At 43.8% G+C, this 27,339-nt stretch overlaps 1 protein-coding gene across 1 annotated transcript in view; it reads right to left on the minus strand.

Annotated features, from left to right (window-relative positions):
* Positions 1-27,339, minus strand: part of NINJ1 (ninjurin 1) — a 220,857-nt gene that overhangs the window by 47,388 nt on the left and 146,130 nt on the right. The window contains exon 2 of the mRNA XM_078661611.1: positions 10,020-10,245. Coding sequence (XP_078517737.1) covers positions 10,020-10,245 — 226 coding nt within the window. The remainder of the gene's footprint in view (positions 1-10,019; positions 10,246-27,339) is intronic.

Consider the following 27,339-nt stretch of genomic DNA (forward strand, 5'->3'; position numbering starts at 1 on the left):
ATATCCAGAAAATACAAGAACCCGTCCCCCCTGAGTAGCATCATGCACAAGGTGCATCACTCCTAACCCACATCCCTTTATTCCCCATACTCACATCATTCAACGACACTAGCAGCAAATAATTATGCATCACTCTTGGTTAGTACATTGAGCCCCATACAGCTCATCATCCATTGCTTCCTGCAGCACATGACTATGTATCACTGTTATTTTGTTGGACATTGATGCCCGCATGTTTGTTGATCTGTGTGCATGTGAGCCTGCATGCCAATTGCGCCTTGTGTTAGATGGATACCTTTGTGGAAATGAATGGTGTGTTGATTTGTTTGCATTTGTGAAATGTGCACGTGTGGCCAGGTGAGAAGTACCGGAGTTAAAAAGCACTATACAAAATAAAAACTATTATCTTTATCATCACTTGTTTTATGGGCAGGTTCTAATGCATAAATAAATGACCCATAAGACCCACAGACAATAATAAAAGCAAAATAATGTTACCACTAGTACATTCTGCGCACTAGTACTGCATTTACAAGTAATGTCTCTTTATTAATATAATATATAAAACGTCAAACGAACACACAGGAACAAGTCATTTAAAGTGTAAACCAATATTAAGAGAAAGCACATCAATTTTATCTTTAGGTAGACCTAGGCGTCGCTGTACTATGTAGGCATGGATTGTAGCTGGGTGTGTCTTAGGGCTTTTCAATGATAAGGTGGCTGTTGGGTCTAATCACAAATGTGTGACTGTGGGAGATTCATTTTGCCTGGGGAAGAATAACATTTGAGGTCTTCAGCAGAATCATGGAACCTTATTGTGGGCTAGTGCTTGTGACGTCAAAGAGACATCAAATTGAGAAGAAGCTAGGAGCAAGTGATTTTTGCTTCTGTCACTTCTCTTGAGGATGCCTTCCTTCAGGCAAGATCCTGGGATACTTCCTACCTTAATGTTCTACCGATGACTTCTTTCCTTATTGTCAGGAGAGGGGTCCCATGCATGTGCTATGATATAAGAACCAGTACAGTCTCTCATTAGGACAGCAAATCATCAAGGTGGGACGTAAACTTTAATAGATAAGGATTTTAATTAAATTTCCAGGATCCAAGTAATGCACACTACTGTATTAACCCCTTCGACGCTGATGACGAGCTGGGCTCGTCATGAGGTAGCCTCCTCGCACGCTCATGACGAGCCCAGCTCGTCATGTAAAGTGCGGTTTTAAAAAACTCAGCACAGGAGCGGAATTTCGCTAGCGCGCATGCGGTTAAAGACCTCTAGGGCACAAATGATTGGCAGGAGGTAGCACAGAATACTGAATGAAGGAAATGTGTCAGAGTGCTTCCTGGAGGGACAGGGAGTATCAAGCCTACGAATTCCCTCAATCAATTCCTGCATGGTTTTGTGTCAGAAAGTCAATGTCACACAAAGTGACCTACAAAAATATCGACTGCAGAACATTGGCACCCCCCACTATATCATTAAAATATATACATAGGTAAGTACAGACTTACTATTCTTATCTACCTTATGTGTCATCAGGTAAACTGATGTGGAGTTAAAAATAGGAAATCTACACCTGTTTATATATATACTTACCTTGACAAGAGAGTGATAGACTTTTCTGGAGTCGATATTTTTAAAGGTCGATCCTAAAAACTATATACTCGTACTGCGCCTTACTGCACTCCGGAGAAGGTCTGTTACAGAAATAGTGGTGTGTACCAGAATGGGACTATGCAGTTTAATGATTTAAGGAAGAAATAATTCCACTTCAATATGGGTGGTATTTAATAGGAAGCTACACAGGGAATTGAATCATGTGGTTCAATAAGAACTGACTTATCAAAATGTATATGTATATAGCTCCTGCGAAAACACGTGTTGGTCACAATTTATCTACTGGAAATTTGAATAAAGAAAATATCAGGATTTTTATTCGTTGTTTTGCCCCTCGGATTTTCATGTTATACATTTTCAGGTGTATTTCTGGAATGAGTACCTCCAAAAAAGATACCCTACCAACCAAATGCAGTAAAGTTGACTTACTCTGTGAAGTAATTCGAACTCAACCAAAATAAGCCACACGCCCCTCTCTAAGACTAAACACAAAAACATAACTTCTCATACATCCAACACAACCCGAATAGGGAACAAACTGGTTACTTGAGAACCTACCAGCAGATGCTTACACTGGCTACCTACCACACACAGGCATGTGTCTGGTTATTGGTATAGTTATTCAGCCTAATCCAGAAAAAACACACCCAACTAAGTCCCTCATTATATGTGCTCGAAAATCCACACCTAGAGGTTTTTCTCAGGGTGATTTTTGCTTTGTAAAAGCAGTCAGAATTTACTCTGGAAAAATGACATGCTGATATCAGTTTAATAACACGGACTTCTGAGACTGTTGCCCTTTCCTACGCCAAAATCAGTGTAATGGGAAACTCACAACCTTTAGAAAGTCATTCCCTATTCCAGAAAGTCCTGCAGTGGCATAATAATGGCCACCTGCTGACTATATGAGTGACAAAAATCCATAGTGTGCATAATTGAGGGGAGCATTGTCCCACCAGGGCAAGGAGGCTTAACACCCGTTGGGCTAGGAAAACAAATGTTAGGAAACTAAAGGTAATGAAACCTACATGGAAGTAGAAACTGTTACTTTATGTTCTCAGTAAAACCCCTGCAGCATTTTAGAGATTTTCAATAAGTATACCATACTATTGGTCAGAACTCTGTCAGCTTTACAAGTGCTTACGTAACCTTTAAAATTAGATGTTCATTAGATACCCCCAAGAAAAGTACCACAGCGGGGTTGGAGATGTGGTTAAAGGTAAAGCACCTACATTAGTTGCAATGATCTATCCTTGTACCTTCTGAAGGTTTATGGGTCCTCAGCCCTTTTTCAGAGTCTCTGAAATAAGACTGAGTAGGGAAGGAGTCATATAAAAGCACTGTGTAATGTTTGAACTGTGCATAGTATGTGTTCAGTAAAACTAACAAATAATGATCACTGAAGCAAAATGTGTGGACGTGCTCTATTACTGTCTAGTTGTGAATAATTACATATTCAGAAAGTATCTGTCCATTTTTGGCATGTAACAGAGGAACAGGGGAGGCACTGGAATAGATAAAAATGTAATATATACAAATGTATCATGCTTCGACATAAAGGTTTGGTATTCCATATGCACAAAAGATAGATGTAATCCCGGTACTGAATTACTTTAGCCCTAAGATTTGTAGACTTTCAGAGAACTCAGGTAGCCGAGCATCCCTTTTGCAGGAAAGCAGGGACACCTCTCCTGATCAGCATATTGCATTTCCTGCCCACAGCATAGAAGGCGAAAGCAGTGCTAAACACCAGTGCTACCCACAACACTCTTCAAGGCACTGGTGAAATTGCATCCACTGCAGGATGGCATCTCTACTTTGGGTCTGAAAAACTGTGGCTGATGTAAAACTGGGGTATTGAGTATGTACTTTAGCAGCTGAAAAAGGTACCACAAAATAGAGAGCATCATAATATTTAGGGAGAAGGGACTGAGGATGGGTGAAACAGGGGTAATGCCTGTGACTGAAAGGACATGCTTCAAATACCACAACCATTACACCCATAGTACTTCCAGAGGAGCTGTTAGAAAAACAATTTCAATCCAGGGATTGCACATGCTTGACTGATGGGATGACTGGAAATGTTGGAATGTCTAGTTATCCGCACATTTTTAACTGTCAAGGATTTGTTTTTTATTTGAGGTCTGTGCATTTTGAAATTGAGTACTGGATGTATATGGTTGGTTTAGCTGTCGTCCCCTATGCTGTTGTATATGAAGTTTTAATTGGGCAAGAACAACTGAAGAGCATATTTGTGGCTAGGTATTCTTAGTGGTCTCCTGTTGGATCACCAAGCCTCTTGTAGGTGAATTTGTTTCTTCTAATGTAGATAGAGGGATATCATATCCGGGTGTAATCTGTATCATCCGGGTATTTGTCCTCAGCACCAGGCGCGCCACACCCATTGGACTCACCGGGCTTCAGCCCCCCCGTCGCGTGTGGCAGCCCGGTATGAGACAGATCCCGGGCACACACAGAGCCGCACCCAAACGTTTCACAGGTCTTTAAAAGACCATTTGAATGTTAATTAGGCCTTGCAGTTGTTTCACCCCTTCTAAGAGCCCCCGCAGCTCCACTCTGCCTACTGATTAAAGGTTCAGCCCCCCCCCCCTGAAATGTTTTCTTAGGCGCCCCCGAAATTTGGCTCTAGCTGCGCCTCTGCTCAGCACAATGGGAACCAAAAGGCCTGAGAAATCAAAATAACTAGCGGGTCTGGGTTAACTGAATTGAACTGGATATCCGCAGTCTCAATTTCAGGCTTTCTAATCCAAATATTATTTTATATTGTATGTTTTATTAGTCTAAATTGAGGTTGTTGGTATTGTGTTTTGTTATGTTCCTCTGCCTTCTCTGTCTTTGATAAGCTTAGTAAAGTAAGTATGAGCGTCCCCGCAACGTATGATTTACTGAACACTGGCAAACGGGTTCTATTGTTTTTGATTGGTCTACGAGTGGTTAGTATCAACTGGGGGTGACACACAGACACACATCCCTCTTTGGCTCTCTTCTTTCTCTCTTGGAAAAAAACCATGTTATAAACTGAGTTATAGTTCTGGCTAAAATGGAACAAACCACTGAAATTCACCATTATGTTTACCAGTGCCTACACAATAACTTGCACCACTCGCCATGTTGCTTTCATTATAATTCTTTTTCTTCAGTGCCATTTTCAAGTTAGTGTTTTGAGCATGGCGGCCGGAATAAGTTAGAGCATATGTTTAGTGCGTTTGTAATCATTACTGGCGAATGTCCGTCTTTTGTCACATTTGAGCCAGAACTTTAATTATAACTCCGTTTTTACTCTACTTTTTCAGTAAATGTAATTGTGTTTTTTTTAAATATCGTACATAATGGAAAATTGAAGACAAGTTTAGAAATAAATGGGAAAAACATATGTGATAAGAAAAATAATTGCATGTGAGAGCACATGCTATCTATAGTCTAGTTTGCCCAAGTATTACATTGACAGCACACACACACACTAAACGTACCTACAAAGTGATGTGATGGTACCCCTATAGTGACTCCTGGTGAAGGGGCAGTGAAGTAGTGACTTCAGATCCCCTGACATACAACCCTACTTCAGATCCCGTGACATACAACCCAATAGTGTAAGCTAGATGAAAACCTTTTCTAATTTTCTGAATTTCTAGTCCTGGCCATAAATCTACAAGCTTAGCCTGGAAGGGCCACGATACAACAGAAGTACGGCAGAGCTTGATATGCCACTAAAAGATGTTGTGACACCCTGAACCTGCAGCAACTGAGTGTTAAAGTACCATTGACTAAGCAATGCCAACCAACACTCTCTCTACACGTATTGCCAAAATTTGTTGCCAAAAGTGCTTACGTGGAGTGTTATCGAGATATAGGTAAATTAGGAAAAATATATAGAAACAAGCATTGGCAAAGCCAATAGGTCTCACCTAAGCAGGCTCTGTTGGCTTTGTCGATATTTTTTTACCATTTGGAACAGAAGTGCAGACGCTGTGCAGCATGGCTAGACGTTAAAAATAAAAGTGCTATTATGCGACCGTGTCAGCGCTATTTGTTTCTTTACTTTCAGGCAAATTGCACAGCAGACATACTGTGCAACATGTCTTATCAAACATTGACAAAGCCAATAGATCCCACATCGGCAAGACCTACTGACTTCTTCAATGCTTGTTTTATATTGCGGGCAGGAGGCAAATACAGGAGGGAGGGTGAGTCAGGGAAGCCTACACAAACAACGGAGGGTGGGAGGGCGTGTGAGCAGGCTACAACAAGGGAAGGAAGTACAGTAGGTGACACAAGAAACAACACAACTAGGGAGGGGGGAGAGTTATATTAGAGAGACACACTCGGGCGAGGGTGAGGGTGCCCTAATGGTGTTGGCGGATAAAAATAGGATTTTAAAAAGCACCTTTAAGAATTTAGTGCCGCTTCTTAGTGGTTTTCAGGTCAACATTGAAGAGAAGCAGGTAGGAGAGAGAGAGAAGAAACAGGGATGGGATGAGACGAAACTTGGAAAAGGTGGAAATAAGTTAAATAAAACAGGAAGCCATCGTTTAGCAGTGCGTTCAATAAAAACTATAACATTAATGGTAACAGATATAATCCAGACATACCTGTTGCAATATGCAATGAAAGTGATATCACTGTTAATTAATAAGCCACACTATAAGAAGGAAACAATTAATTTCTGCACATATGGGAAAGCGTTTCAGGCAATTAATTAGGAAATAGAAACGCTAGTTTAAAACGGGCTAATTCTAAAGATAAAGTTAAGTAGAAGGAAGTGTTTCCGAGTAAACATGAAGCATGCTATAAAAATCAGCTAAATTGCAGCACACTCCAAAGTAATTACATTTGAAGCTCTGGGTGTGAAAATTGGTGTTTGCAGACTACAAAATCCCAGATTGCTTTTTTCGACTGATGTTGTTTGCAAAGAAAGGGAAAGGGCTCGTTAGAGCTTGTTAAAATTGGAGCGCGCCAAAAGAGGGGTTTGGCCTTTGTATAATGGCCCACATAATTCCTTGGAACTACATGTAAGAGACGATCACATATTGAGGCTTTTCCAAAATGCTTGTGGGATTTCTCTGGAAAATCAAGATACGACATGTTTACCACTGCATCAATTGTTTGGAGGATTACCTTAAAGTCGCCAGTACCAGGCTCAGGGTGCTTGCTTCTGTATATTAGAAACAGTGCAATGCGGCAAAAAAATACTGATTATAAGAGGTTTTCGAGAGAACATCTCACTTACAGAAATCTCTTGTTAATGTGCAGTTCTGGCAGAAGGGCATTCGCAGCTGTGTGCCGCCGCCATGCAGCTGCTGACAAATTAAGCAGGATCTTTTGACGTTTTCATGAGCCTCATTATGTAGGATGGCGCATAACAAAAATAGATGTCTAAAATACATGTCATATTTTAAAATGGACTTGATTTTACAGGAAAACAAGTGTGAGGGAAGAGCTCCAAATTTAATTTAAGTGCTGGGTGAACTTGTTTAAAGATGCTATTTGGGGGAAAAACAGGCAGCTAAAGGATTATGTCAGATAATCAGGACGCTATTTCAGCCAAACTATGTTAATAGGTCTGCCAACAACACTGCGTTCTTCTCATGACCTCATGTAATTAGTTCTTCGAAAACAGAAAAGAAGGCTTTTGGTCAGAACACTTCACGCTGATGCACAGAATGGCTTGATTTCAGCGTAACAGCACAGAAAAGAGAAGAATGGAAAGAGTGAATCCAGAGATGGAAGGTCACAACATAGGCTTGTTGTTTGCTTTGGCCACCTACCTAACCTACATACAAGTCGCAAAAATCAAAAGGTAGTAATGGCAACTTGAGACTCAGAGGCAGTTTATTTTGTTGCCAGGGTGAGAGAGGCCTTTCATGTCTACCCTTTTCTCAACCACATATCCCCACTAAGCATTGTTTCTTCACAATCACATTGCAGATTCCCAGAGTTCTCTCCATAGGCATTGTTCACAAAAATGCACTACACACTTTTGTGAAGATTGCTCTCTCCGCGAAGATGATGATACAGTTTTCACAGTAACATATTCCATATTTGTGAATACATTTTAGATCTTACCTTCACATCAGCAAACCACTCCTAGACCACACTCTACCTTTATGCTATCTAGTTTTTTTTCCCTGAGGACCACATTTAGTTCCCCTCTTATCACCTTTGGAACACTGGTTAACACAAGGTTTCACAGGACATTACTGAGAGCCTTCGTCGCAATTTCCTGTCATAAGTGGCATTTCCTTTTTAAGGTGAAGCTTGGTGGCATCTTCAACGCGGGTATACAATGTTGCGCCGATTTCTGGGGCCCAAGCATTCAGCAGCTGAATATTTTTAGTTGTAGTTATACTGAAGATTAAGGCTACATTAAATCATCTTTGGGAGGCTCTATTTCTTGCCTACCTTCACCCGTCATCACCCGTAATCACCTGAATGCACCTTTTCCTTTCCTTGACTACCTCTTCAAGACATTCCAAGGACACAGGTGCACAGACACCGAGGAGAGAGGGAAATGTAACATCCTTTCTTTCCCTGATTTCATCATTCATTGAACAAACTATATACATCTCCCTAGGCTTTACAACATCTCCTAGCTTTCACCAATGCATTAACGGGCATCTTTGGCAACCAAAAGGCATTGGACGAGGAATTGAAAGGTTCTCCCTTCAGCTAGGTGGCCTTCAATAAGGAGAAATCAAACCAGTACACAACCATAAAGCATATAGTCAGACTTGACTGCAGATACTCATGTTATTCAACTACCTAAACAATCCTGAAACGTTCCTATTGTTAGTCTTGTGAAACATCAACAGTGATGGAAAACTTCATATTTAATGGAAGCCCCTTAATGATACATTCCATTGCATCTTTTTTTTACCTAGTAGCTGCATTTACTTCAGCATCCCCATCTATCAAGTTCTACTCATCTAAGTAAGCTCCCTAAGTGGAGGCGAAATGCCCAGATGTTAGTCTCCAGCTTCCCATGTTTGGCAAATCCAGCTGCACACCAATTTAGGCTGGACTAATCCTTTGGGATCGATTTACATATGACATGCCCACTTCTGTTACTACACAAACTAAAAACAGTGAAAATGAATCCTACCAACAAAAGTTTCAATTTGTAAAGAAGTATTTCCTAACCCCATCACATTTGTATGTTGTCCATTAAGAGGCACATTTTGGTCTAGATGTACTAAGAACTTGTCACAAAATGCTGGTCGCAATTTGCAACCCACATTTTTGTGATGAATGTGGTAATTTTCAAACAGACCTATGTACTAATAGGTCGGTTCACAAATTACAGCATCTTAGTGGATCACAATTCGACATACCTCATAAATATTAATGAGGCTGGTCGCAAACTGCAACACACTAGGAATCTTTCTCATCACAGGGAGGGTGGCATGCTGGGGGCAGCAGACCACTATGAATGTGATTGCTTTTTAATATAGCAATATTTTTTTTAGATGCATCTTTTACCCCTAAAGGTAACATGACTGTGCTTAAAAAGGAAAGTTTCTTAGCTTTTTTGTTTAACCCGTTGCACGCTGATGACGGAACCGCTCCGTCATCAGCTGCGGTGGCGCTGTGCTGATGACGGAGCGGTTCCGTCATGGCCCTGCCGCTGCGCCTGCGCGGCGCGGATTCCGCGCCTGCGCGGCGCGGATTCCGCGCCTGCGCTGGGCGTTCTATTGAGCGGGCGGGGACATGACGGAACTGCTCCGTCATCAGCACAGCTCAACCGCGGCTGGTGACGGAGCGGTTCCGTAACCAGCATGCGGCCGCCGTGAGGCCGCCCCGCCCCCTTAGCACTGCGGCGGAATAGCCGCCGCAGTGAAGGGGTTAAAAAGACACAGTGGTCCCGTGGACCACTGACTCCTCTTAATTATTTTTTTTGTTACTATCACAAAGGAGTATGGGTCCCAAGGGAACCCCTTCCGGTTTGCAAATGTTTACCACTACGTGTTTGAAGTTGGTAAATTATTAATATTTTGCATCTGGAATTCGGTCTCAAAACATTAACACATAACATTCCGATTTGGCATTCGGAAAGGACGCCCTAAACAGGCCCCTTCTAAGTACCAAATTGGTATGTGGTCACAAACCCAAATTGTGATTTAGCAATTTTTTATGAATCACAGTTTGAGTTTCATACATACCACAATACCTTTTTGCGAATAGGCCTGTTTGCTAGCGCTAAAAACCTTAGTACATCTGGCCCTTAGTCTTCAAATGTACACAGAGCACGAAAGAACTGATTCTCCATGCAGAGACACCATTTACACCATCAATATACAGCAATGTAAAAATATGACAATGTGCAGCACAAGTTCAAATACAGATGCATACAATGACTGATGAATAATTAGAAAATACCTACCAATGAATATAAGGAGAACTCCTACTATTACTTGAAGCACCAGCGATATTGTGATAAGGACAATAAGTGGGATGTAAAATGAAAATGAAGGTCCTTGCTCAATAACTGCTTTCAGCTGGGATGCATTAGCCATCAGCAGTGCAATGTCCAGCATGCTTTCTGCTGCACTCTTCTTGTTAGCGTAGTGGTTTATATTCAGATTTCGTTGTTGCCTGGGAGGTGGATTCTGCAAGTAAAGAATGTCACATATTATTTTTATGGAACTTTTAATACTTTTGCTAATGCATGTTGCAGACTTTGAATTACTATGAATCAATGTTACATGCGTAATGTTTTTACTCAGTGCTCCACTGATTCAATGATTTACTTTTTGCAAGAGTGGCACTTCAAAGTTCAGAAGGAGTGTCTGGGTTATACAATTGAGAGTGGTGCTGGTGCTACCTGTACTTTGTGAAGTCCAGCAGTAGACTTCACATTGGTACAGAGTTCCCAGCTATAAGTCATGGCAGGAATCTTTTAACTCTTTCATTTAACAAACTGGACAATTCAAACGTGTGATAACACCAGGGGCGTAGTTAGAGCTTGTGGCGCCGGGGCTATCCCTCAGATGGCCGCCCCTTGGGGGGGGGGGGGGTTGCTGGGGAAAAAGGACGGTGAGCACTTGAAAGATTAACAATCCACACTACCCTATGCTGTCAACATAGCTGAACCAAATTTCTACCCACTTCAGAAACACAAGGCTAATCAAAGAATTCAAACAAGAATTCTATTAGAACAACATCATCTCTGTGACCATAATGAAACACAACTCTAATCTCTTTTGTATGATGTCATGCTAACTAATAAACCTTATTCTAAAAGGCGGCATTTGCACTGAAGGCTTACAACAGGTCAGATCAATCATTTACTAGAAAAGTCAGCGCCAGATCTGAGTGGACTTGAAACTGGTCAACCTGTCACCAACCTCTTATGAGGGGCAAAGTGATTGAAACACTTAACACATTAATGAAAAATAATCTTATCTTAGTACCATATCAATCTGGATTCCACAAGGTGCAGCACAGAATGTTCCACCTGGAAAATATTTGGTGTCATGCACTTAATCATGGACAAAGGTGGCTGTTTTCTCCTCATTCTTTTCAACCTCTGTATGGCTTTTAATACTGTCGATTGTGAGGAACACAGATGGGGTTCATGGTGTGGGTACTAAGAAGGTTTACCTCATTCCTTGTTGACCTTAAGCAGCTGGTTAGAATAGGGAACTCCTTCTCTTACCCTACCCACATCAAATTTGTGTCTGACTGGATTCTGGCTTAACTTCCTAAATGTTCAGCTTGCATATAGAGCCCCTAAGAATTGTGATAGAAGAATCAATCAGCTCCATTCACCTAAACAACACACCAATTTACTAGCAAGTGTCCTCCGTTAAAAATATCAATAAAGAACGAACCTGACTTCAAATTCTTTAAAACTAGAACTTGTAGTACTAGTTATTACATTGATGCTTTTCAAGGAGAGAACGAGAGAGCAGTACACGTTTCCTCTCCCTACACAAGCTGGTGCAGTAACCAGTAATGGAAGCACTGAGCACTGCACCATCATTCTGCATGCAGAGGAGTGTGTAAGACCATAGACAGATAAAGAACAACTTCAGTCATTTTAAGCTGAAGCCAATCTTGTTTTCTAATTTAAACAGTATTTTTCTCTTTTGCAGAGTAGGAGATTCTCCTGCGCATTGCAAATGCCGCTGGACAAGTGATTGAGAGCATCAACACGCTCTGTGCAGAACCCACCTCAATGAAGGAAAAATCTTAAAACTCCCTCTGTTCAATCTGGAACTGGAATTATGAAAAATCATACAAACCACAGGTCTATTGGTCCATGCGCTCACAGTGCATGCTGCATAAAGACAACTCACCTTGTAGTTGCTGGGGTTTAGGTTCCAGGAAAGCAGTCTCTTTACTGGCCAATTTCTACACCATGTGGCTTTCATGGATTTAAAACCAGGTGAAAATACATTTAATGTACCATAATATAATGTAAAATACAACAACATACTAAACATACTACTACAGGGGAGAGGATGTAGCCTAACAGCTAAAGCAGTCAACCTCGGAACTGGGGAACTGGGCTTCGAGTATAGGCAAGGGTCACTCAACATCATGTGATTCTGAGCAAATCGCTTAATCTCCCTGTGCCTAATAAAATGAATGTGTCGTTCTGTAATGCAACTTGTGCTCATGTAAAGCACTCTGATACCTTCCGGTCAAGTATGCGCTATATAAAACTCTCAAAAATAAATAAATAAATAAATAAAATATAACTCAAAGTAACGTATAGCAACTTTGGGGCCCAGAGTTGAGAGGTTGAGGAGTGCTCCAACTGCATACTGATGCCATACTTGCACACAAAGCCCATATGTCGAGCCAAATAAGTGTAATGTAAAGTGACCTTTTAAAACTGTTATCTAATGCAGACTTCGGTAGTGGAATTTGGCTGCTTCTGAACAAGTAGACTCGGTCCACAGCAAGAGTGGGGAGCCAGGAATAACCAGACTTTTCTCTTATGCCACTGCGCAAGAGTTTATGCATGGCCTGTCTTCATGCCAGCTGAGCCGTCTCAAGAAGTATAAGCACTGCGGGTTGCTTTCGGTGCACACAATCACGGGACTTCGTTTTTGGCAATTTAATTGAATGCACTGTTGTTGCAGGCGGCCGCGGTGCTTTCTTTCAATTAAATTACCGAAAATTAAGCCTTATTGCAGGAAACAGTCACTTGCCAACTGTTCTGAAGCCAAGGGGAGCTGTTGATCGATCGCCCGCTGTATTCCCGCCGCCGCCGCACCTCTAAGATCCTACGGTGTGGCCGCTGTGAGGCGTGCGGGACCACAATACCCAGAATCCCGGGCGGCTTGCTGCCGTGCATGCTCACCACCGCGCTAGGAGGCGCACAAATACAGGGACAGCCCCGTCTCGCGGGATGTCGGGCGAAGCCCGGGCAAAGGGCGGGCCCTCTGAGGCCCTCAGAGGCACGACGAGGCCGGGCCGGGCCATACACTAACGTGTTGTGTAAGGTTATACCTTCTTAAATCTGTTTACCTCCTGAGCATGGCTGAGATACGAGACAAACCCACTTCCGGAGGCATTGTTGGGAATACCAAGGGTACTTTGGAAAACTATTTCTTCAAGACTATCATTGATCTTGATAAGGAGAGTACTTTGGCTGATCGCAGAGCGGAGCGGCGTCGCTCTATTGAGTGCCTGAATAGTAGACCTCTCTTGGATGGGGTGCCCTGTATTACACCAGCTGTTGCTACCACCCACACAGAGAACAAGGACATTCTTTCTATTGACAATGTTCCTATACTTTTACGTGATACGTCCCCCTCACTTGATTCTCCCAATAGTATATCTGTGAATATTGTACCCCTTCCTGGCGATTCCATTGCAGGCACAGATGTGATAGTTGAGCAGCCTGTGCCTGTACTTGAGACCGTTAGGAATAAGAAAGCTAGGAAACCAGCCATGCCCAAAGTTTATGGCTCCTTTACTCTGCTGGATTCCTGGTCGCTGGAGCGAAGCCTGCATCTCCTAATCTTGGAGCAACGTGCCTACATTGATTTCCTGCAAAGCGCTAGCTGACAGCGCTGGTGAAAAACTGCTCGCGTTTCCCGCTGCGCGGGAAACACTCGTGTGAGGAGTGAAGGCGACGGGCGGTGGCTGGTCAGTGTGAAACTACAAAGCCCACAAACCCATCGGGGCCAAGAACAACTCCCCGCCACGCCCCCCTCACCTGGCTACAATTGTGCAGAGGGTCTGCTGTGGAGCGGAGAACTCCTTTACTCTGCTGGATTCCTGGTCGCTGGAGCGAAGCCTGCATCTCCTAATCTTGGAGCAACGTGCCTACATTGATTTCCTGCAAAGCGCTAGCTGACAGCGCTGGTGAAAAACTGCTCGCGTTTCCCGCTGCGCGGGAAACACTCGTGTGAGGAGTGAAGGCGACGGGCGGTGGCTGGTCAGTGTGAAACTACAAAGCCCACAAACCCATCGGGGCCAAGAACAACTCCCCGCCACGCCCCCCTCACCTGGCTACAATTGTGCAGAGGGTCTGCTGTGGAGCGGAGAACTCCTTTACTCTGCTGGATTCCTGGTCGCTGGAGCGAAGCCTGCATCTCCTAATCTTGGAGCAACGTGCCTACATTGATTTCCTGCAAAGCGCTAGCTGACAGCGCTGGTGAAAAACTGCTCGCGTTTCCCGCTGCGCGGGAAACACTCGTGTGAGGAGTGAAGGCGACGGGCGGTGGCTGGTCAGTGTGAAACTACAAAGCCCACAAACCCATCGGGGCCAAGAACAACTCCCCGCCACGCCCCCCTCACCTGGCTACAATTGTGCAGAGGGTCTGCTGTGGAGCGGAGAACTCCTTTACTCTGCTGGATTCCTGGTCGCTGGAGCGAAGCCTGCATCTCCTAATCTTGGAGCAACGTGCCTACATTGATTTCCTGCAAAGCGCTAGCTGACAGCGCTGGTGAAAAACTGCTCGCGTTTCCCGCTGCGCGGGAAACACTCGTGTGAGGAGTGAAGGCGACGGGCGGTGGCTGGTCAGTGTGAAACTACAAAGCCCACAAACCCATCGGGGCCAAGAACAACTCCCCGCCACGCCCCCCTCACCTGGCTACAATTGTGCAGAGGGTCCGCGCATCGCGGGACGCGCGCGGGTGACGCCGGGCGAAGCCCGGGCAAAGGGCGGGCCCTCTGTGGCCCTCAGTGACCGAGGTAGGCCGGGCCGGGCCCGCTCTCTTATATTTTATATTTTACACTGCTATCATCTATCCGCTTCTGTGTTCATCTGAGTGGGAGGATATTCCCATGCGAGAACTGTGATAGCTACACTGCACCCTGGTCTTACCTGCTTTGCCCGGGTCGGTCCTAATTCCAGACTTTTATACGTTTAATATTGTTATTCATCTATTTTTATATTATTGTGGAAAAATGTCTAAAACTTTACGTTCAGGAAAGGTAGTGGGAGAAAAACCTGTCCGGAAAGTAACTACCATTCGGACAAGAAACAAGTCAGTAAACAACCCACCTTTGAAAGGTCAATGTCAGTTATCTGAACTCTGGGATTTGTCTGGTATAAAAAAACCTCAAGGTACAACTTTACATAATCCAGATATTAAAGCTCCGGAAGTACGCTTACCAGCTACCCCTGAGGTTCGATCTCCCCTGGTTCAGCAGGGGGCTCCCCAAACAATGGTAGGAGGGTCTTCCACCCGGGATCCTACAGATGGGAAGCCGAGGATTATAAGTGAGCCAGTGCACATACCATCGATCCATGAGGTACTCCTGAATGACAGGCCGGAGGTTGACTTGTCTGCATCATTCACTGATTTGGAACTATGGGGTCGCTACGTAAGCCCTGCAAAAATGGAATCTCTGGAGAAATGTAAAGCTCAGGGGGGCGCCACCCCATCAGGGTTAATGCTGTACAGTAGCACCCCGTCGCTAAACAGACATGAATTATCTGACTTACTAAACTCCTCCAAGAGCCCTGACCTCAATCTCCTAGATAATATCTGCACTGCGGAAGCACGAGAAAAGCCGATCTCTGAGTTCATGATCGTGCTGGAACAACTTCTTGCTTCTATCTTGCAGCTTTTGGGGAAATTTGTTGGCAGCTCTGACTGTATCCTTGAATCAGTTACTCAAATCCTAAAGTTACTGCTGCAGAAAATGCCGGATTTGAGTATGCCCTCCCCCCGCGAGCCTGGACTATCTGTACCCGAGGGGAACGGTATTGCTATTAGAAGTGAACTAGTCAAGAAAAATGAAGAGCCTGATATGGTGCCTCTTAAGGAGAGGCCTCATACCGCAGCATCAAACTGCATCAAGAATATAGTCCTGGAGATAGAGGAGGAGGATAAGGTTCCGCCTGGCCTCAAAACGGCTCAGGAGTTATTTCCTATCTTTGTCCCGGATGGCGAAAAAGATCTCCCGGCCAATAAACTTGAGGTCAATGAAGAAAAAAGAAAACATGGTAAACAAAAAAGTACCAAAGCCACTAAGAGGAAACCAATTCGAAAATATAGCAAAAAGAAGCAACGGAGGATCATCTTCCAAAAATGCACAGAGGCAAGGGAGAATGAAACAAGGAATGGGGAATCCTTATCTACTTCCCTAAAAGTGGACATGGATGTGAACTTAACCACTTCAACCTCAGTGGAGGAGGAAAATGAACAAGACAGCCTGCCCTCTCAGGAAGATCTTCCACAAATTGGGGGCTTTCCCCCAGGCTCACCTTTTCGGAGTGCACTGGGAGGCTTAATTCCCCATCCATCCGGGAATTTAAACCCTTTTGCCCCCCCCTTCGTGGTAACAATTGACTCTGAAAATTCTTGCCCTTTGGCTCCTCCCGTAAGTAGGCCAAAGGCCCCCGTGGATGTGCGTGTACTAGATTTTGTTCCATTATTTGATACTGACCTCTTGTTAAATAGAGCCTGGCTTCTTAAGCGTTTCAGTGAAGTCGAATGTTTCTATCACATTCAGTCTAGAGACATAGACCTGGTGACTCTGCTGGGTGGAAGTCGGGTTTCGAGTATTCGGGTGAAATTTTATTCCCCCATTATATCAAATCTGATATTAGAGCAGGCTGAAAATTTCCAACGCTTGGGTATTGATATTCTCCCTATTTCTACCCTTGGCAAGCCAAACGCTTCTGATAAACAGGGGTTGAGGGGCGGTGAGCAAAATGGGGTTTCCTCTCCTCTGAGAGACCTGAAAATTTGGGTATCCAGAGGAAAACGTTCTGTATCGCACGTGAAGCCTCTTCCACTAGTTGAGAATTCCACACTCAATGATGACAATAACCGGTGGAATTGGCTTCATAGTGCATTATCAACAAAAAATAAGGATAACCCCAAATTGTTCCAACATCTTTAACCCAGCCTTAAACATAATTTCCTGGAACGCGGCCGGTTTCCATAGCAGCCCGGAGAAAATGACCCTATTATCCACTCTGGAGGCTGATATATTGTGTATCCAGGAAACATGGTGCATAGACAGGTTAATGCCATTAAAAGATTATTATGTTTTGGAAATTCCGGCTGCGCCCTCTAAGAAAGGGCATGCTAGGGGGGGCCTCGCCTGTTTACTGTCAAATAAGTTTCAATGGAGATTTTCCCATTACATTGATTCCAGTAGACTTTTCCACACAATAACTTTAGAAAATATATTTTTTGATAATGCACAATACCCTTTGGTAATTTTTAATGTGTATATTCCGCCTGAGGAACGCTTTAATGACAACTTGCAGCGGGTTCTCCAGTATATGGATAAGATAAAAAATTCACCTCCTTTTCCCACAATTTTACTTATTGGTGATTTGAATTGTAAAGTATCAAATGCTAGTCTAAAACTCTTCAGGGATAAAGCAAAGGAGGAAGCATATTGCATCCCCCAGACACTTTTCCCGGAAGATTTAAAGACAAATAAAAGGGGGAAGATCCTGTTAAAAGAACTAGCGATCGGGGATGGTATCATCTTAAACGGAAGATTTCCATCTGACGTCCCCGCAAATTATACCCATAAATCCCCCTTTGGGTCATCAATTTTGGACTATGCCATCGCCAGTTATGGTCTGTTTCCCCAGATTCTTGACTTACAGATCATCCCCACGACCCTGAGCGACCATAGTATATTATTAATATCAATCTCACTAAACTCTTTGAATTCGGCACCCTGGTCGCTAAATGGCAAGGAGGTCACCTTCCTCCCAACAACCGGAAGATGCTTCTGGAATTATGCTGCCATTAATGGAGAACAGGAACTACTGACCGATACCCTTAAGGAAATAGAAGAGTGGAACGGAAATGAAATAGTTTGTTTTGAGGAATTCATGTTAAAGATTCTTTTGAATGCTAAAAAAACTGCCCCCCCTAGGAAAAAAGGAGAGGTAGTCCCTCTGACTCTCCGTAATTTAAATAGGGATTTAAACAAACTGATCCGTGCACAGTACGTTGAAAGGGTACCAGAACGAGGGAAAAATATTGCTAGGTTAAGAAGAAAGAGAAGCAGACTCAAGCTAAAAATCAAACGGGACAGGGAGGATGAAGTATGGATCAAACTTAGGGAATCTGCTGCATATGGCAACATTAAAGACTTTTGGGCAATAATCGGGAAAGGATGTGGTACACGCCACGCCCCTATTCCCATAGCTATACCTGAGGATATATGGTCCTCTCATATCCGGGAATTATATGCAGGGAATGGGACCACAAGCACGGATAACATCATGTATGCCACCCCTGATGACTCGGTTTTCTTTCCCTCTGAGAAGGAAATCGAGTTGGCTATAAAAAATATGCGTTCCTCTGGGGCCATGGGACCGGATGAGCTTCCGATGACGGTCCTAAAAAAGGATCCATTAACCTGGAGCAAAATCTTATATCCCCTGTTTAGGGCATGCCATCTCTCCAATCGTGTTCCTGCATCGTGGAGAGGAAGCATTCTGGTCCCTATCTTTAAGAAAGGGGCACGGGACAGCCCCTGCAACTATCGCATGATTGCGCTCCTTGACTCCATCGGAAAGGTCTTTGCGAAATGCCTCCTGAGTTCCCTTTCTGATTGGGTCGAGGAGCGTAATATCTTGCCGTTGGAACAGACTGGCTTCCGAAGGGAACATGGTACTCTGGACAACCTGACTGCTCTTCAGGTTGTCACTGACAAATATGTCGAGGTGAGAGGGGGTGTCGTATACGCCGCCTTCATTGATTTCTCCACAGCGTTCGACAAAGTAGATCGGGGAACGCTGTGGAGAAAATTGGCGTTACTGGGCGTCCCTACTCCCCTGTTGGAATTGGTGCGGGCTCTGCACACTGGGACCTGGTGCAGGGTCTTAATGGGGGGTGAGAGGGGACTTTCGGCCAAAATACCATCCCAGAATGGCCTTAAACAGGGCTGCTTATTGGCGCCCCTGTTGTTCTCCCTATATACTACTGACCTCCCTGCTGTTGTGTCCCACAGTGAGGGGATCGCACCGTTGATAGGAGGGATGCCAATCGCCTGCCTGATGTATGCCGACGATGTGTTATTGCTTGACTTAACTCCCGTAGGTCTGGCAAATCGGCTTCAGGCTCTTCAGGACTTTGCTGGGGAGCATCATATGAAGATTAATATCAATAAAAGTAAGGTGATGTGTATAGCTGGCAGGAAGAAATGCCGCTCGACAAATTTTGGCTGGGCCATTGGAGCTCATAGACTGGAGGTCGTAACTTGTTACACATTTTTAGGGAAAATAGTCTCGGCCAACATGAGTGAGAATCCCCATATAGAGCATTGCTCTCGCAAAGCTCTTGCCCATGGCAATGGATTAAAGTCCCTATACCTGGCAACGGGGAAAAGACATTTCTCTAGCCTTCTTGAAGTATTTAGAGCTAAAATCCCCGCAACCATCTTGTACGGTATAGAAATAATAGAGATAAAACTTTGGGACTTTTGCCACAAGATCGAGGGAAAACTCCTAAGATCCCTCTCGACTTTAAACAATGCCTGTCCTCTGGCCGCCTGCAGGTTGGATTTTGGACTCAGAAGTGCCTGGGTTCAGGGGCTGTGTGCCTTAATAAGGTGGGTAGCCAGTTTGGCCAGAGCAAGAGAGGGAACCCTGCGAGCTTTACTCAAAAATGAACTATTGGGCAATTTTAAGGAATTCTCCAAACTTGTTAGTAATTTTAGAAGGGCTGTCAAAATCCTTAGACTGGATGAAAGTGCGCTCTTCTCCTACTCTCCCATGCTGTTAAAGCAGGTCCTTAAGGAGGCTTCGTGGGAGTATTGTTTTTTATCTGATAAAAAAACAATCGGAGATAAAAGGAATGTGGTGCCACTCATCTCTTCCTATAGATTGAAACAGCCTCAACCGTATGCCCTGTGGAATTTACCACACGGGATTCGTAGGTTTTGGTTTTTGTTACGGTACGACTTAATCCCCCTTAATGTGCTGCTATCCAAATGGCATGGTACTTCACCGTTGTGCAATTTATGTAAATTGAATAACCAGGACTGTATGCATGTACTACTGATTTGTCCTATGTTACGTAGCTTGCGCAATCGATGGCTTAAAGTAATTTGCCTACGCCTCAGCATTGTCACTTTACAAGATTTCCTGAATGCACTTTATTGCCCACCGAATGAAATGTTTTGTGCTCATGTTTTTAACTTTTTTAAAGGATTTTTAGCTATTTATTAATGTTTCTGGAAGATTGTGCCGACCCGGCCTCGTGGGACTGAGGGTCTGTAGTGTTGATGTTACGGTTCGAATATCATGTTTTTATTACTCTTGCACTTGTGATGATTTTTGTTGCTTTGTTTGTACATGTTTTTATGTGGCCCTCTTCGAGAGCCAAAACATAATAAATAAATAAATAAATACTTCAAATTATGGCCCGCCACCTAACAAGAGAAGGAAAAGGGGTGGTGAGCCGCTTAGAAGCAGGATTCACCACTCTGACTTCGGTAAAATTACTAAAGGGAACACAATACCTACATCTACATTGAATGCCACTGTACCAAATGTCCAAATTTCAACGCCCCCTAGGCGAATATATGACGTTACCACGCGTTCTTTTACCACGCAGACCATTACCACGCATTTTTTACAACGCAGGACCCTTAACCACGAATACCTTTACAACGCAATACACTACAACGCAGGTACTATTACAACGCATACCATTACAACGTAAGTATAGGTAAGTAAATAATATGGTAAAATAATGTAATTATTAATAATATTTTTTTAAATAAATAATTTATTTTAATATTTAATATTTTAATTATTTATATTAATATTTATTTATTAATTTTTAAATATCTATGTTAAAAATACCCCTGTACCCCAAAACCCAAACCCAGCCCTAAAACCTAAAAATACCCCTGAACCCCAAAACCCAAACCCAGCCCTGAACCCTAAAAATACCCCTGTACCCCAAAACCCAAACCCAACCCTGAAACCTAAAAATACCCCTGTACCCCAAAACCCAAACCCAGCCCTGAACCCTAAAAATACCCCTGTACCCCAAAAACTGAAAACTGACCCTGAACCCTAAAAATACCCCTGTACCCCAAAAACTGAAAACTGACCCTGAACCCTAAAAATACCCCTGTACCCCAAAAACTGAAAACTGACCCTTAACCCTAAAAATACCCCTGTACCCCAAAAACTGAAAACTGACCCTGAACCCTAAAAATACCCCTTTACCCAAAAACTGAAAACTGACCCTGAACCCTAAAAATACCCCTTTACCCAAAACTGAAAACTGGCCCTGAACCCTAAAAATACCCCTTTACCCAAAAACTGAAAACTGACCCTGAACCCTAAAAATACCCCTTTACCCAAAAACTGAAAACTGACCCTGAACCCTAAAAATACCCCTTTACCCAAAACTGAAAACTGACCCTGAACCCTAAAAATACCCCTTTACCCAAAAACTGAAAACTGACCCTGAACCCTAAAAATACCCCTTTACCCAAAAACTGAACACTGGCCCTGAACCCTAAAAATACCCCTTTACCCAAAAACTGAAAACTGACCCTGAACCCTAAAAATACCCATTTACCCAAAACCCAATCCTAAAATATTTTAAATAAAATTATATACTTACCAATACTTACGTTGTAATGGTATGCGTTGTAAAGGTATCTGCTTTGTAAATACCAGCGTTGTAATGGTATGCGTGGTAAAGGGTCCTGCGTTGTAAAAGTTGCGTGGTAAAGGTAGGTCGTGGTAAAAGTTGCGTGGTAAAGGTTGTATACCCCCTACGCACACTGCATTAATTTTAAAATCCCCTACACAGACTGCACCAACTCCCTCTGGTTTGGCTACCCCCCTGAACTCCCCGACTAAGATAACAGTCCCGGCTGTTCCTCTTGAACATTTTGAACATCTAATTAGGTCCTTTGCTTTACCCATAATAGAGAGGGTGAAAAAGGTAGAAGAAAGGCTGGGAGTTTTAGAAATGGCCGTTAGCAAATATGCTGCACCATCTAAGGGCCCTGTGAAGCTAGCCCTACCCCCTGTAGCAGTACTGCCATCTCCCACTCTTGCTGTTGAGACGGGTACAAATAAAACTAGCAAGTCCACAAATATAAAAAAACAGAGGGCAATACCCCCTAAACCGGTCCAACAGTTATCACCTCGTACAGCTAGTGAAGTTCTGAAGGAAGGGAATAAATCCCTTATGGGAAACAAGCGAGAGGAGAGGGGAACGATTAGTACAGCTAGGACGGAGAAGTGCAGGGGGCGACAGGTCGAATTACCCCCTGAAGCGGCCCCTTTTGTGGTTGTCCTGACAGGGGTTCCGACATTAGAGGTTGGTAAGAGAGAGGGGTTTTTCCAGCTGAAAAATAAAACCATATATTGGCTTAACCAAAACCGACCACTGCCCCCTAATGTTAATGGAGACATTTTAAATGTTCGTCGACTTTCCTGGCTGGGAAACAGAGTGAAAAATATAAAGGGGGATGTAATTATTATCAATTTTAGAGATCCTGGGGCTGTAAGATATATTTTAGAATGGATCCCTGGGAGCATTGGTAATTCCATTGTTCCCTGTGATCTGACTTACTTTTACCCGAGGTCTCTTGTGAACCCTGTATCCCATCCCGGGGCATCGGCGTACCCGCAGATCAAACCAACTATACCATATAACAACCGGTATATGATGCAGGCACCTGACCCCATGATTGCTGAAAATGCAGTTAGGTGGGAAACTGTTCCTTTTATGCGCCACATAAATGGAAACAAGAGGTTTGATCACTTTGAAGGAAATGGGAGGATGGATCACCTGCTACCCTTCACCCCGTTGGAGGTCGCAAACAGGTTTGATGCTTTCTCAGGTTTTGATGATTGCGATTGACAAGCGGGACCTCCGAACAACAAGCGATCCGCAAATGTAAACCAGGACGCCAATGCCACACTTAGTCCTCCATCGCAAGCCCTGATACTAGAACAAACTATCCAACCCATTGTTGGCAGCTCTTTTGATGATCAATCCTCACTGAACTGTGAGTTTGAGCTGGGGCAAGTCCCTAGTACACTCACTATCACACCATCCGCCTCCATAACTGGGACCTCGCAGGAGGAGGACAAAGCCTTATGCAAACTCCTTAGTTGGAACCATGCAGGCTTGACTGCTAAAAGGGAAGATTCTTTATGGATCAATTTTATCTCTTCCTTTGATGTGATAGCCATTCAAGAATCCTGGGAAACTTTAGCAAACACTTGGTTAGATGGCTTTGCTAGCTTCTTCGTACCAGCGACACCCAGCTCTGCGGGGAGAGCTAAGGGGGGTCTTATTTTTCTCTTTTCCCTACATCTTGCGGGGTCATTTAAGCAACTAGAGTCAGGCTCCCCTAATCTTTTAATTGTGGATTGGACTGTTTCACCGATCTGCTCCATTCTACTAATTAATTTTTATAATTCCTGGGAGAGGGCAATGGACACTGATCACATTGCACCCCTAGAGAAATTTGTACATAATTTCAGTCTTAACAAGCACACTGCTTCTGAGCTCATCGTGTTGGGCGATTTTAACATCCATTTATGTAACCTTCCCTGCTATATAGGTGAACACGTGGGCTCTTTAGGGGCGTCTATTCCCCACTTTGAACACACAAAATCAGGTGAAGCGTTGGAAGTACTGTTGCCTAGTTTTATTCTTTATGAATCTCTTAACACAGGAGGGGGGGATAGAGTCCCCACCTATAAAGGCATGGCTCAAGGGTCCATAATTGATTATATATTCACCACCCCTGGGCTAAACACCAAGGTGAAAACCTATAGGACCATTCCCTCATCCTATAGTGACCACAACCCTGTGTTATTGGTGATGTGTTGGGGAGACCTTAAACGTGAGCGCTTGCGCCGCCCCTATGTGCAGGCGGCACTTGTACCTACTGATCAGGGTAGGTGGCTCAAGTGGGGGAGGTGGTCCCAGATGATTTTATGGCAACCCTATTGCCTAAAATCGAGGGAGACATAGAGACATGTTTAAATCAAGAGGCCCCCAACCATACAATCACACAGGCCTTTGAATCTATATGTGCCCAAATATCGAGGGACCTGATAGTCAAGCCCACCCATAGATTGCCTAGGACATCTAAGTGGTTTGACGCCGACTGTTCACAAATACACAGTCGCCTGAAGCGCGCGTTAAAAGCCATACCGAGGGACAAAGCTCTTATCGCCAACTTGAGGAGGGAATATAATTTGACCTTAAAGGGGAGAAAAGATGAAATCAAAAGTGAAGCGTGGGAAAAACTTCTCTCTATCGACGTCTTGCGAGACAGCAAGAAATTTTGGGAGATCATAAATCACCCTTTTTTTGTCGGGGCAGATAACACAGCCACTGACTGCGTTATTCCGGATGAGAAGTGGGTTCTCCATTTCAAAGACGTCTATGGCGACAAGAATAGTCCAGCTCCGCGCGGCCCAATGGTAGCTCGGGTGTCCCCCCCCGGTAGATTTTTCTGAGGAGGAGGTGTTGAGGGCCATCCTGGAGACCTCAAAAAACAAGGCTCTGGGCCCCGATGGTGTACCTGCAGACCTATACAGACACTCCCCGATAATTTGGTCTCAGGTACTAACTAAAGTTTTCAGGGTAGCAAATGACAACGTGTTCCCCAATACCTGGGTGACCTCTATTATAGTGCCAATTTTTAAAAAGGGACAACGTGAGGACCCGGGGTGTTACAGACCCATTTCCCTCCTTGACTCTGCCATCAAAATCTTAGGCAGAGTCTTATTGTCTAAACTTAGTGGAAATTTGGAGGTCTGTGGGGGGCTTTCAAATATACAATATGGGTTCAGAGAGAAACGAGGTACTCTGGACCAATGTTCGAATTTGCACCTGTTAATTGCCAAATACGCGGCGGCCAGGAGGGGTCTCTTTATCTGGCTTTCATGGATCTCTCCTCGGCCTTCGATCTGGTAAATAGGTCCAAATTGTGGTCAATCCTTTTTGAGATGGGGATAGATCCTTCCCTGGTTACATTCATGGCCTCTTTGCACCAGGAGCTATTTGCCAAGGTAAGGATCACAAATGAGGGGAGGTGTACGGACACTTTTAGGTCGGAGAAAGGGGTCCGCCAAGGGTGTATCCTGGCCCCCCTCCTTTTCACCATTTACATAAACGGGTTGGGAAAACATCTAGAGGAGGGGGTGGCAGACGTTCCGCGTGTGTGAGGACTGCAGGTCCCGGCCCTCCTATACGCGGACGACGCCGTACTGATTGCACGCACAGGTATCGGTCTACAGACACTATTGGATCGTTTTGGTTCCTTCATGGAAAACCTTGACTTGAGAGTAAACGCTAAAAAATCTCATTCCATGATAGTGGGCAAACAGAGAGGAAAGCTTAGATCTAAAATCTTCACATGCAGGGGCGAGGTGGTTTCCAGGGTTCCAGTCTTCCCTTACCTGGGGGTCCTTTTCGACGAAAGGGGGTCCTGGGCCCCCCAGATAAAGGCGAAGAGTCTATCCTTGGCCCGTTCGACATCTGCACTGTTGGGTTTTACAAAAAGTTTGGGGGCCAGGCCGATGGAAGCGCTTTTAAAGGTTTATAACACCAAGTGTATTCCCATTGCCACCTATGGGGCCGCCTTGTGGGGCTACGCTACCCATGATAAAATCCAAAGGGTAGAAAATGGGATAATCAGACAATTCCTCTCAGTCCCCAAATCTACCCCTACCTTTTCTATCCACGAGGAAGTGGGCTTGCCTTACATTGCAGATAAGTTGAACCTGGCACCCCTCTTATTCTGGGCAAAGACATGGTTTAATTCAGAGTTAACCTTGAACCATCTTATTCTGGAGGATGTCATTTCTTTGGACCACGCCATGAAAATACCTTGGCTGAAATACCTAAAAAACACATTTTCTGTTCTAGGTAGACCGGAACTTTTTTTATCTCCAGCTAACATCAGGAGAGAAGATGTAAAATGAATCAAGGCCCATTTTCTAGAGAGGGTGCGTCTTAATAGAGAGGAGAAGGAAATAACGAAACCATATGTAAGAGCACACTCTATGTTAATCACTACTCCCGCCCTGGAACCATACCTGAAATTTGTCACAAGACCTCTTCATAGATTCCTATTAGTAAGATTCAGGTTTAACTTGATTCAATTCTCCTTAGGTTGTTACCCATCATGGGCTAATTCAGAAGATGCCCCTCCCTGTGAGTGTGATAGTTTTTCAAAACAAGATACCATGCATTTTATGATGTTTTGTGGGTTTTATAGCGCCGCTAGGAAAAAACATCTGTTACATGTTTTTAGGGAATGCTGGCTTTACTCAAATCAGACCCGCATTAATTTACCTCCAGATGTTGGGCAATATTTACATTACTTTTAGCGTTGCCAGTTTTCTAGCGGAAGCTTTTAGAATTAGGAATAAACGTGTACCACTGAACACCTCATTGTAAACATGGTATTGTTTTAACAGATTTTTAATTCTATGTGCCAAATACGATGTAGAACAGTCTAATTATGACCCACACTGATTTTGTACATAAATGAATTGTTGATTTTAATGTATATGTATTGTACGTGCCTTTTATGATTTTTTTAAATCGAATAAAGTGTACTTTGACTGACTACCGAAAATGAAGTCCCGCGTTTGTGTGTGCCGAAAGCAGGTGAGAAGGAGTGCAGGCTGCAGCGCGGCGGCTTTGCACTTTTAAACTCTACTGGGCCGCGGGCGGCGGCCGCACGTCACTGAAGGCCCGTTGCGGGCCCGGCCATCTTTATAATTTATTTGGGGACACTGTGTGCATTCCCAAATAAATTATAAAGGCCGCGGCGGCCGCAACGGACCTTCAGTGACGTGCGGCCGCCTCAAAAATGGGACCGGACCCCATCCACCCACCCACCTAGCTACGTTACTGGATAATACGTGTATATGTCTTCTGTTAATCAGGACTAGATATGTGGCACTCAGAACTTGCCACTTGCATTCTAAAAGTCGGATCACACTTTCATCAAAACATTTCAATACCAAAATCTAAAATCCTTACATGTCATGTATTTGTGACTTTGATTTATGGGTAATGATTTGGAATCACAATAATAAGCTGGCTGTGGCAAAAAGGTGCTAAGATTATAGCTAAGCAGACAGTAAAGAGACTATCTGCACACTGGATCAATTGAAAGTGCCATCAAGGGCCCTAAAGAGGTCAGCGTTTTTCAGAAGAAAGAAAATAAGAGCTCATGCAAATCGGAGACAGGAATACTTGAGACATATGGTTCAAGTTTTAAATGCTACAAGCGCCTGGAC

The sequence above is a fragment of the Lissotriton helveticus genome, chromosome 9, assembly GCF_964261635.1.
Source record: "Lissotriton helveticus chromosome 9, aLisHel1.1, whole genome shotgun sequence".
NCBI classification, from domain to species: Eukaryota; Metazoa; Chordata; class Amphibia; order Caudata; family Salamandridae; genus Lissotriton; species Lissotriton helveticus.